We start from the raw sequence: 13,407 nt of genomic DNA, 5'->3' as shown, positions 1-13,407 counted from the left end.
ACTCATTCTCACAGTTTAATCATTTCTCATGCATTTAATTTACCTATCCCATAATTGTTTGTTTAGTTCTTAATTATAAAAAATAGAGATTGGTAATATATAAATATATATATATATATATATATATATATATATATATATATATATATATATATATATATATATATATATATATATATATATGTATGTTATATGTTGGTTACAAAGGTGTATAAAAGAGGTGACGTTAAAAGTTTGAAGATAACATAGATGAAGGAAATACGTTAGAATGTACGGGGGCAGGCAATAAATTTATAACTTTCAGAACTTCGCTCGCAATTAGACAGAATGGATTGCATTGCAATCACAAGAACTTCTCATGTTCTCCATCTGAATATTAAACTTTTCCAATATTCTCAAAACGCCTAAAATCTTAACGATAAGCCCAATTACAAACACTACGACTGGTAGAAATGACCTTTCTTACTAGAATACCGCTACATGCGGGTTATATTTCACAAAAACAGTTTACTTTTTGTGTGGGGAATATAAAGAAGTAAACATAACGTTATGTACAGTGGGACGAACCCTCTATCCGAAATGTTAAATAACTGATGATTTGGTTGGACATTGAGATGGAAACCCTCTAACATATTTAGGAGTAGTAAATATAACCATGGCCAAAAAAGCCAAAATATTGGATTGGAAATTGAGGCAGAATCCTTAAATGTACCGAAAATCAAAAAAATGGACTTATATTTAATTTTTTTTTTCGAGAATTATACCAACCACGGAATGTGTAAAATTGTCAAGATAAAACTGATTTGCTTGAAAATGTTGACAGGTAAATCTGTAGGTACCGTTATATAGGATATTGGTCCACGCTAAAGTAAAGCCCAAAGCTCCTTCTTCAATAGAACGAACTATTTCGTGATTTCAGAGTTTTTTCGCGGATCACCTGTGGAAGGTATAAAATTATGTGTGATAATCTCTAGTAACGAAAAAGGGGTCCACATTGGGTGTCAATTACGTTAGTCATGCAAATTGTTTAAGTAAATTCCTGTAGCGAGGCCTAAAAATAGTATAACGGAAGCGGTACATCCTTTTATAATTTTTTACGTAAAAAGACGAGTGTTGCGGACGACTCCAGAATCGAATCCATGTGAATAGTTCTCCACTCAAACGGTAGGCAACGTTAAGCGAGTAAAGTCATATATTAAGGGCTTTTTCACATTTATCTGAAGCATATGTTCCCCAGAATTTGTAAATTAACATGTTTAAAAGTATCAGTCGATTTTGTCAACAGATTTATACCCTCAGCCTATGTTAATTTATTAAAGTATATTTTGACTTATTATTATTCAAAATATTGACCCGTAGGAGTGGATTAATATTATCCACTTTTAATCTGAGCTAATGAATACAGGGTGAGATAACAAAACTGCAACAAAGTCAAACGCCATAATTTTTCATTTTTTTTTTAATTTTATTTTTTTCAAATTTAGAATACGTTTATATTTGTTCGAAATGGTCACCTTTGGCACGAAATGGTCACCTTTGGCACGAATGTTGCTCTGCGGCATTTAAGCCCATGCCCAGCGAAGTGCTTGCTTGAGGTGATCGACACTTTGGTATTTTTTAGTGCCAACCTTGCTTTTCAAGATATATTTTCCGGAGATTTTGGTGCCCATTGTGCACTGGAAATGAAGCGAGGACCATTCTTGGGTGTCGCGTGCTGAGTCCTGTTGGAATGTCCAAGGTCTGTTGACAAAATGTTTTCGTGGCCAAAGGCTTTAATACACCCTCGGTATTTATTCTGATGTCACAGTCGACTCGGTATTTATTCTGATGTCACAGAGAGCGACCATCGACTGTTATGGCGGCCCACACCATCACCATGGCCGGCGCTTGAGTTGTAGTGGCCAACCAAAGGTGTAAACACGATTATTTTGTTTGTTTACAAACTACTGGACAACGAATGATTTCTCATCGGAGAAAACCAAATTCGGCTCGGCAGTTCACCACTTTAGGCCAAGCGAAGCAACTTTTTACCTCTTTTGAGTCTATATTTTTTCTGTTGCGGTGTAAGTTCTTGCTCTTTTTAGAATTTCAATTGCTTTATTCCGAGCTCATTTTTCAATATTTGCCGAATGGAATTTTGCGATATGCTCAGCTCACGAGCCATTTTTCGGCCACTGCGACGCGGGTTTCGATCAAGCCGCTTCTTTACTTTTCGAACCATTTCTGCTAATGTTACTGTTTTCTTCCGTACACTTCCTTGACGTCGGGCTACGCTTCCAGTATCACGATAACGTGCGATAGTACGAGACACAAAAGATTTATTTACATATAAATGCTGGAGTGCTCTAACGATAACCACGTGTGGTTTTCCAGCCAAATATAAAGAAATCACACTATCACGCTTGAAATCCATCACGAATAACTTTTTTTCTGGAAAATTCTCACCAAAATGCTTTTGTACACTTTTAAACAATATAATGAGCTAGCACTGGACCACGGAGTAAGGCAGGGAATACCTAGGTTTCGGAAAGAGCCGCAAACATCATCATTAGTTCCCTTGTTTTTGTCTGGCATATTCTACCCAGGAGTTATTTTAAAAATAACTCATGCGACAAAAAAACTTGTTTTATACAAGTGACGAGATCGTAAGCTCAATAGAAGAGGAACCAAAGAATCACGAACAAATATACCAACACTGTTCTATTAAAATTTCCTTGATTTTGTCGCCGCTCTGCAGGTCAGAATTGAGAACCAATCGACACGGAATTTTGTATAATTTTAGAGTTTGGGATGGGGAATAAATCTAGCTTTTTGGATGACAATTGGATTATATTTAGCGGTTAAAATGAACCACAAATTTTGAGTAAAATGGTTTGGAATATCTATCAGCGTAAATATAGGACAAGTGCCCCGGTCAAAAACCAACGGTAACATTTGTGCAGGGCTGTTCGGCATTACTTCAATAACTAAATCTATCAAAATGGATTCGGACCTAAGGGGGCTTCCAACATATTATAGTGTTGTAGGGTATCACATGGTCGGCCCCGCACGACTTAAGCCTTTGCTTACTTGTTATATTTAATATTAATTGTGGATCAAATGGCTTTTTTATTTCAAGAATTACAGAGCATTTTGCTTTTAATTAGCATAGATCGTTTAGCAACGTCACTATTTCCACGGTTAATGGAGGCTTTTAAGCCTTTTTTTTTTTTGATAACAATAAATCACTTTATTGTTTCTTATACCCATCTGATACGACCAAAACGTGCATCATCGAAATAATTGGTTTCGGTTCTAGGTCTCTTTGGACCAAATCCGTTTCAGGACATTTGAAGTCGATCTAGGTGTGTCCGTCCGTCTGTCTAGCTGGATGGTGGGCACAATAACTCTCTCGAAGGGAGTATTTGATTCGATCCAAACTTGGTGTATCGTAATATTTTTGTCAAAATTAGATCGATTTCGGAAATGGGACGTATCGGTCCACTCCTTCTTATTTATCTGTCCTCTTCGATGTATACCTTTGGAACCAACTATAATAATAAAAAAAATTATATAATTAAATAGAAATGACATAGACATATTTAGTATTGAATGTTTTGTGCTTGTTATATGTTTAATGTTATTGGTCGTCCTAGATTAAACTGGAATATATATTTCGATATTAAGGCAAATATCAAATAAGTAAACCAGTATTAAAATATCCTCAAATAATTTGTAATAAATTTAATTATATTTATTAATTATAATTTCAACTTCTATTTCTTTCCATATAAATTTATGAATTAATATTCTTCGTTTTTATTAATTTTGCATTAATCATTTATGCGGTAACTTGAATGAATTATCAACTTTCGCCATCTCTCTCTCTCTACCTCAAAAAATATGGACGAATTGGATACAAATTTTCAAACTCCCCCAAAAAACCCAAAAACCCTTACTTACATCACACATTTCATTGAATTGGCCAAAATGATACTTAAATAAAAAATTACAACAACCATTCTAACACCACAAATACAATTACAAATACCGAACCGATTCCTAACTAAAGTCTTTGGTACAACTTCATTTTCATTAACGGTTGAAGGCATGGGTCCATATCCGTTAAGTGATAGCACCAATCTGTTGGGGCCCACAACAAGTTTGGCCCCAAATGCTGCGTGTTATACGAACTACGGTACCAACATCCATACACCGGTCCCAACACGAAAATGTTACTATGATTATTATGATCGGGATAATTTTCGTCGTCATTCGGCTCACGGAAGAATGTGTACGTCATCAGGTAGAATTTATAAAACCAAAAAAAAAAAAAAAAAACACAAGATCTATGTTTCCACCAAATCTCTGTATATCTCTCTCTGTTTCGTTCTTCACTGACACACACTAATACACTAACACATCACCACATACACCCCCTAAAAGTTGAATACATAAAACCACTCACTCGTTCTAATCGTATGTATAAGAAAATAATGCTGTATTCTTGTCTGGTTTTCCATGTATATGTACAATTGACAAAATTCACACCGACCACTCAAAATTATGTATTTTGGCCAATACAATTGGTAAAGCAATATAAAGTTGACGTAACACTCATACACAGTTTCGTAGAATTTATTGATATTCCACACAAGATGTTAAAAATTCAAATAAAAAATGCAACACCGCTTAATATCTGAGTAAATCTGACACTAACCTGAGCAAGGAAACTTGAATGGAACTGCGTATGGTAGTTTAAGACATGTTTATTTTAAAACAAGTAAAACAACATTAAGTTCGGCCGGGCCAAACTTTTAATACCCTCCACCTTAGGGTAAATGAAACATTAGAAGAAATGTGGCAAAAACCATTAAAATGCCGAATATCGGGAGGAACCGTTATATGGGGGGCTATACCAAAACGTGGACCTACACATGCAATGTTTCGCCACCGGAGCTGGAATCCATTATGACCAACAAATACCAATTTTTAGACAAATCCGTGAAAAAAATGTGGCAAAAATCATCAAATTACCGAATATCGGGAGGTACCGTTATATGGGGGCTATACCAAAACGTGGACCTATAATTACAATGACTCGCCACACGAACTGGGACCCATTATGATCTACAACTACCAATTTTTAGATATATCCGTGAAGAAATGTGTCAAAAATCATCAAAATACCGAATATTGGGAGGTACCGTTATATGGGGACTATATAAAAAGGTGGACCTTTACATACAATGTTTCGCCACACGAACTAGGACCCATTCTGGCCCACAAATACCATTTTCAAGACAAATCAGTGAAAAAATGTGGTAGAAACCACCAAAATACTGAATATAGGGAGGCACCGTTATATGGGGGCTATACCAAATCGTGGACCCATACATGCAATGTTTCGCCACCGGAGCTGGAATCCATTATGACCAACAAATACCAATGTTTAGACAAATCCGTGAAAAAATGTGGCAATAAAAATCAAAATACCGAATATCGGGAGGTGCCTTTATATGGGGGCTATACCAAAACGTGGACATATACATGCCATGTTTTGCCACACGCACAGGGACTCGTTATGACCTACAAATACCAATTTTCAGACAAATCCGTGAAAAAATGTGGCATACATCATCAAAATACCGAATATCGGGAGGTACCTTTATATGGGGGCTATACCAAAACGTGGACCTATACATGCAATGTTTTGCCACACGCACAGAGACTCATTATGACCTACAAATACCAACAGAGCTGGAATCCATTATGACCAACAAATACCAATTTTTGGACAAATCCGTGAAAAAATGTGGCAATAATAATCAAAATACCGAATATCGGGAGGTACCTTTATATGGGGGCTATATCAAAACGTGGACCTATACATGCCATGTTTTGCCACACGCACAGGGACTCGTTATGACCTACAAATACCAATTTTCAGACAAATCCGTGAAAAAATGTGGCATACATCATCAAAATACCGAATATCGGGAGGTACCATTATATGGGGACTATACCAAAACGTGGACCGATATATCTCATTTTCAATACCAACAATCCTAGACACAATACAACTTGCTCTACTAAATTTAATACGTCAAAGAATTGGGGCTGTATCGTGATTTCAACAGACAGGCGGACAGACAGACGGATTTCGTTAAATCGACTTAGAATTTTATGCTGATTATGAATATATATACTTTATGGGGTCTACGACGAATATTTAAGGATGTTACAAACGGAATGACAAAGTTAATATACCCTCCTTTCCAAAGTGGAGGGTATAACTAGGATTCAGTGCTATTGACGGTCTCCAAAAAGTAACAAATAATAACAAGTAAAAAAACAGCTAATTTGGGCCGGGCCGAACTTTTAATACCCTCCACCATTTACAAGGAAAATTGTGTAACAAATTCCGAAAAACACCGTTTAAATTATGAGTTTTATGGGGGGCTATATAAAGACGAGAACCCGCATAAGTAATTTTTTGTCCTAGGCTGTAGTATCCATTAAGATCTTCAAATGCGAAATTTGAAACAATTCCGGCGAATAATGTCGCTAAAATCATCAAAATGCCGAATAAAGGGAGGTACCGTTTTATGGGAGCTATACAAAGACATTGACCTGCATACGAAATATTTAGACAACGAATACGAAACAAACTTCGAATACGAAATTTCAAACAATTCGGGTGAATGATGTCGTTAAAATCATCAAAATACCGAATATCGGAATGTATCGTTATAGGGGGGCTATACGAAAACGTGGACTGAAATGGCTCATTTACGACCTTAACCTGCCTACTGGCAAAATAAACATGTGTGCAATATTTTAGCCATCTATCTCAATTTGTTCGAGAGATAGCGTGATTACAACAGACAAACAGACAGAGGGATATCGCTAAATCGGTTTAGAATTTTACGCTGATCAGGAATGTATATACTTTGTTGGGTCTGACATGAGTATTTCGAGTAGTTACAAACGGAATGTATGGTGGAGAGTATAAAATCGTACTTGTTGTAATGCTTTAGGATATACAATGATTTTATACCCTCCAGGGAGGTATATTAACTTTGTCATTCCGTTTGTAACTCCTCGGAATACACATGTCAGACCCAACAAAGTATACACATTCTTGATCAGCGTAAAATTCTAAGTCGATGTCCGTCTGTCTGTTGTAATAACGCTATCTTTCGAACGAATTGAGATTAAAGGCTAAAATTTTGCACACATGTTTATTTTGCCAGTAGGCAGGTTAAGTTCGTAAATGGGCCATGTAGGTCCACGTTTTCACATAGACCCCGGTACCTCCCTATATTCGATATTTTGATGATTTTAGCGACATTATTCACTGGAATGATTTCAATCTTGGTGTTTGAGATTCGAAATGGATATTACAGCCTATGACAGAAAATTGTCTGTGCATGTCCACTTCTTCGTATAGTCTCCATATAACGGCACCTCTCGATATTCGGTATTTTTTATGATATTATCGTCATTATTCACCGGAGTAGTTTTAAAATATGTATGCAGAATTCGTAGAGGATGCTACATCCTGTGACAAAAAATTGTTTATGCAGGTCCAGGTCTTCGTATAGCTCCGATATAACTGTACCTCCCTATATACGGTATGTTGATGATTTTAGCTACATTATTCACCGTTTATTTCAAGTTCCGAATTTCAAAATGATAATGGCTTATGATAAACAATGCCTATGTAGGTCCACATCGTATAGACCCCAATATAACAGCAATATTCGGTATTTTTAAAATTTTTACAGAATTTTTAACGGATTTTATTTTTTGAAAATTTCCAAATTCGTTCCAAATGGTGGAGGGTATTCAAAGTTCGGCCCGGCCGAATTTACTGCATTTTAACCTGTTTTCCTTCAGAAGCGTAAACAATGAAATCGTTGTGTCTACCCTCACGTGAACATTCCACATACAGCTGACTATAAGAAAAGCAGGAACATGTTATATTTAGTCCGCATGCACGAAGAGTTGGTATTTGTGATTTATTAATTCTAATAGCAAATGCCAACCGTACAGGAAACTGCAATCTTTTCAAGTTGAACGTCATTTTTGTAGCTATTGGAGGTATTCTAGGTAGCAATACATATCAACTTACATACTTCCCAGCAATAATCGTAGCCTCAATTAAGTTGTTGTGTAGTTTTTTTTTTTTACTGTTAGCCTAGTTAGCCAAATTCTGTCACACATTCCACACTTCATGATATTTGACATATATACAGGGTGAGATAAAAAAAACTGCAACAAAGTCAAAAGCCATAATTTTTACATTTTTTTTTTTCAATTTTATTGAATGAAAGCAAAGAATGTCGTATGTCGTGTAACCATTCTTGGGTGGCGTGTGCTGAGTGCGATGGTGCTGAGTCCTGTTGGAATGCCCAAGGTCTGCGGTAATTCGAAACATTTGAATTGTAATATGAGAATTCTATTTGTACTTCGAATCCTACGAATTATAATTCGAAAATTCCAATTGTAATTCGAATTTTATCTTATAATTATTATCAATAATGGAATTTGAATTAAAATGGAATTCTCGAATTAAAATTAAATTAATTTGAATTACAATCGGAATTCTTGAATTTCAGCTGAAATAATTAGAATTACAATTCGAATTCCAAATATAAATCAGAAATTATATTTAAAATGTTTCGAATGACATGGAGAAAATGTGTAGTGTGTTGATTGTAGCGGGTGTATAGCATGGCTTTTATGAACTCAGGTGAATTGTCTATGGAGGATACACCTAAGCCGATTTCCAACCACAAACCACCGGTATCTTACCGGGATGACAAAAATTAACAGTACACAATTAAATCTCTATCGAACTATGAACACGTCCTCCACTTTTATTCTTCCATTACGTTTTGCTTCACAACAAAATCGTGCCTATAATTATAATTCTCCGAGTGTAGCTCCTTTATATTAAATAAGTCCTAAGTTCGTCTATAAGCAAGTATTTTTTAAAGGTCCTCAATTTTAAGGGTTCAGTGTTAAAAAAAAGAAAACTTTAAATGGTTTTGAATGATAAAATACCTGCAAGATAATTTCAAAAAATATTAAAAAGTCTAGAAACGACGATCTTCTGGGCGGTCATTTTATTAATCTCTTAAATATATAGGAGATTTAGGATATTTTATAGAAGTGGGCCTCTGTAAATGGAAAGAAGAAAATTTTATAGTAAAACGGTTACAGTTTCTTTATGTGTGAGAGCGAAGACGAATTTGGCCTTTGGACTTTCCTTTGGCCACTAAACTTCTTATAGCACTATTTTTTGTGAGATTCCCCAAGAAGGTGGGAAGTATTTAAGGTAAAAACATAAGAATATTAACTGAAACATTTTCCATAATCAATTGTCCTACCACATACAGAAATACATAATTTATAACCCACTCTAAAATGAAGATCAGCTTAAACACCAAAATCAATCCTAGCACCGCCAACATTTGACCACAAACTAACTCACTCTGTGTTACTGTGAAATATGAAAAAACAAAAACGAAATCTTCATGTGACGTCTGTAAATATCCAATTATCCCGGCAAAAAAGTGTACCGCAAAATGAAAGAACCACAATACTCACCCAACTGCTACCGCTCAGCTAAGCTAATTTTATTTATTAATTTTGTTTGATTTTTCTATTTTAAAAATTTAATAAACTTTTTTTTCGTGACAATAGCATGTCTTAGGAATGCATGAAACAGCCACATGAACTCGGCAAGTATGAATCTATAAAGACGTATGAACATGCTTTTTGAAATACCTACTCATAGATATTTTTTTCTTATATATAATTCCCCTGCCTACTTCTCCCCATTCTTAAGACAAATAAAGCACGCTTAAATAAATTATTTTAACCATAAAGATACGAAAGAAAAGACCAACCGTATAAAAATTATTTTTTTTTCTCTACCCTAAACTATTTGTGGCGAATTTATTAACTCTTGTTTTGTTTGTATCATTTTAATGTGCAGCTGCATCCGAGCGTTGTTTAGGAGACGGCCGAAATACACACCAGGGCCGGAACGCTGCCTCTGTGCCCCATCACCTTCGTCAGCAAGTACATGCCTACCCGAACAACGGGCCTTGACTGAGGAACGACTCACTTCCTGAAACTGCCAGTGTACATTCAACGAGCGTTGAACCAACCCAACAACAACAACAACCACAACACCAGTCGCAATCTAAACTACAAAAACAGCATTCCGGAGAACAGCCACAACAACAAAAACAGCAAGCCGATCAACACCACCACCATCACGTACACTGTAGCTATGAAAAAGATATTGTATGTGATGAGTCTCAAATGCACCAGCACCATCAGCAGCCGCAACAACCGCAACAGCCGACATCAAAGCAGCACAGCGAGCACTGGCAACAAAGCAACACCAACACTGCGACCACCACCACTTGCACCGCCGACTATTCACTGCCGTTTAATGCAAGCGATTCGCAAACACCGCAACAACAACAACAGCATCGCCACCAACACATGCCACGAAAACAATCTGCGCATGGACACAGTCACAGTCCACATCCAAGTCGTCATACCTCCCCGCACAGTCGTCACACATCTCCACACAGCCGGCATACATCACCCCATAGCCGACACACTTCACCTCATAGCCGTCATACTTCACCACATAGCCGTCACACCTCTCCACATAGCCGTCATACCTCTCCACACAGTCGCCACACCTCACCCCATGGTGCTGGAGGACATGGTCATAGCCACAGTCATGGACATTCTCATTCCTCACCACATCAATCAACTCATCATCACCTGCATGATCAACACCAACAAAATGGCCACGATGCACCGGAACCATTTGTACGCAACAGTGCTCTGAGAGCCTCGGTGAGGAGTACCTCTTCCCACATGCATGCCCGTCATCACTCCCATCACCACCATCGCAGGCGTAAACCACTTACGAATGGAGCGGGCAATAACGATGCAGACATCCAGCAGCATCATCACGATGGCCCAACACACTCCGCTCTTCGCACTCAGACGCACACAACACACACATGCACCCGTCGCCATCGCTCGGTAACCGACCTATCCAATGCATCGCTAAACACCTGTAACGATCCGACCTGCACTGATCGTGAGGTTCAAGAAATTTTCGTACACAAATCCGCAGCCTGTTGCTCGGGTTCAAGGCCTGAGTTAGCTCAATATTTTGCCGAGGATTTGTATGGCACCTCATCGCGCCGGCCATCGTCCTGCTGCACTTCTTCCGACTATTGCTACCAAACCGATTCAACCAGTCTCTATGGTTCGCGTTCCTCCCTGAGTCGCAACAATTCCGTCAAATCGGCCTCGGTCACTCTGCGAAAGAAGAAAATAAGCCAACAGCGTCAACCCAGCTATCACTCAATCTCGCTGCGGGCCCTCAATGCCGAGTCACGGCCTGACAGTAATATGGGCTCCTTAGCCTCCATATTCGATCGTGCCAAACAATATGCCGAGACTGGTGAGAAACTACACGGCTCCGCTTCCAAGGTAACTATAGAAAGACAAACTTCGAAAGATGCTTTAAGTAATGACCTACCTGAATATGCTTGTTCTCCCTCCCCGATAAGGTGGAGTTTCCTGGCTGATGGCAAAAATGACAAAGACGCTGGCGACTCGACCCAATCGAAAGCCGAAACCGCTGAGAGAAATGGAGCCAAATCAAAGCCGCCCGAACATAAACGGGCTGCTGATAAGCAGCAGCAGCAGCAACAACACTCCTCCTCGTCCCAGCAATATCACTATCAACAGCCCATCAAGCCAGAACGAGGCCGCAAGGACCACCGGACGGCTGGACAACCCCAGAAACCGCCAAGATCTCAATCTCAGCATCGTAAATCCATAGCCTCCGACGATGTCAGGCCATCGACATCATCGCGAAAATGTTGTGACAGTCCTTGCAAGTACGAAGAGTCGACCATGGTCCAGTTCCATCAGGATGCTGAGGCCTTCAACAACTGTTGCAGCAATTACATACAATGCAACACGTACTTGGATCAGGATCTGCAAATCACCAGTGAGGATATCCATCACTATCTGGCCAAGGGTCAACAGGATGTTGGAAATATATTGAACAATACCAAGACGTATCCCTTCCAGCCGAGCAATGCCTTGGAGTTCCAATACAAGAATAATTTTGCCAATAACAACACTGCCACCAACACCTTGTCTTCGGTGGAGGGGGCCGAAAGCATGCGCAGCTATGACAGTCGTTATCGCCGCAACTCCAGTAAGGAGACAAATCTTAATCAAAACACATCCACATCTGAGAGTTGTGCAGGTGGAGCAGGTTGTCCCTCGGCAAACTTCAACCAGCAACCCTTGTCGGCGGCCAACATCAACTTATCTTCGAGCACAAATAATATAAATATCGTTTTCAGTACCTCCACAGAGCGCAATACCAATGAGGTGAAGTTCATCAATACCACGTCGCGCACTGCTACTTCAATGATGACATCGGATAGCTCTTATCTGCCATACAGTTATCCAACGTACGACTACACCAACATGTCGGCCAACTCAACGTTCGACAAACCCTTGGGCATCGATGAAATACCCGCAAACATGAATCGGGGTGATGAAGCCAACGGCGGTAATACATCGTCCAGTCAGCACTCCTCATCGTTGCATTCGCCCGAACCACGAGGCGTGTCATTTGAATCATTCGATGCTGCTTCGGGTCACAATTTGATTTCATCACATCGCGGCAGTTGCCAGTATTCACCCACAACACCACGCTCACCCATATCGCCCGGTTCGCCAGCTTGCTCCTCCACCTATTCGGCTTCGATAAATCCTTCGACAACATCCTATGTACATTTGCAGCAGCATCATCCTCACTATGACTATCCGCCGGGCATTCAGCGGTCGCATGTCCACTCTCACACGCATTCACATCACTCGCATCATCATCTACACGATCATCATTTGCGTGAAAGTTTCAAGATAAGCAATGCTTTGAAGAAAGTGCGCAAGCGGGCACGTAAATATACCGACTTTTTGCGTAAGAAATGAGCGAGTGAGAGGGAGTGTTAAAGCACAACAAAAAAAAAAAAAGAGATGAGAGAGAAGTTCATTGAAAGAGTGCAAAATAGTTGTCATTTCAATATTCAAATGTTAATTGAGCTTTAAATGGAAATGGGGAGGGTTGTAATGTGTTTGAGGTTACTTGCTCATGGCAAATCTCATTACGGGGTAATGCATAAAGTACTCATGTACAAGTGTCATATTATGATTTAGCAACGCTCAATCTTTTCGAAGAATTTTTGATTTAATTAGTAGCATTCCATTGGTACTTCGAGAATTCTAATTGTAATTCGCATTATTTCATTTGTAATTCGAGAATTTCAATTATAATACGAATGATTGATAATTGGA

General features: G+C 38.6%; 1 protein-coding gene across 1 annotated transcript in view; it reads left to right on the top strand.

Annotated features, from left to right (window-relative positions):
* Positions 1-13,105, top strand: part of LOC101889977 (glucose transporter type 1) — a 164,048-nt gene extending 150,943 nt beyond the window's left edge. Inside the window, exons 18-19 of the mRNA XM_059131636.1 lie at positions 4,052-4,271; positions 10,287-13,105. Of these exons, the coding sequence (XP_058987619.1) occupies positions 4,052-4,271; positions 10,287-13,044 (2,978 nt within the window). The 3' untranslated portion in view covers positions 13,045-13,105. The remainder of the gene's footprint in view (positions 1-4,051; positions 4,272-10,286) is intronic.
* Positions 13,106-13,407: the final 302 nt, after the last annotated feature.

This window comes from Musca domestica, unplaced genomic scaffold (genome assembly GCF_030504385.1).
Source record: "Musca domestica strain aabys unplaced genomic scaffold, Musca_domestica.polishedcontigs.V.1.1 9, whole genome shotgun sequence".
NCBI lineage: Eukaryota > Metazoa > Arthropoda > Insecta > Diptera > Muscidae > Musca > Musca domestica.
The sequence above is the reverse complement of the archived record's forward strand: the minus strand, read 5'-3'. Positions and strand labels throughout refer to the sequence as shown.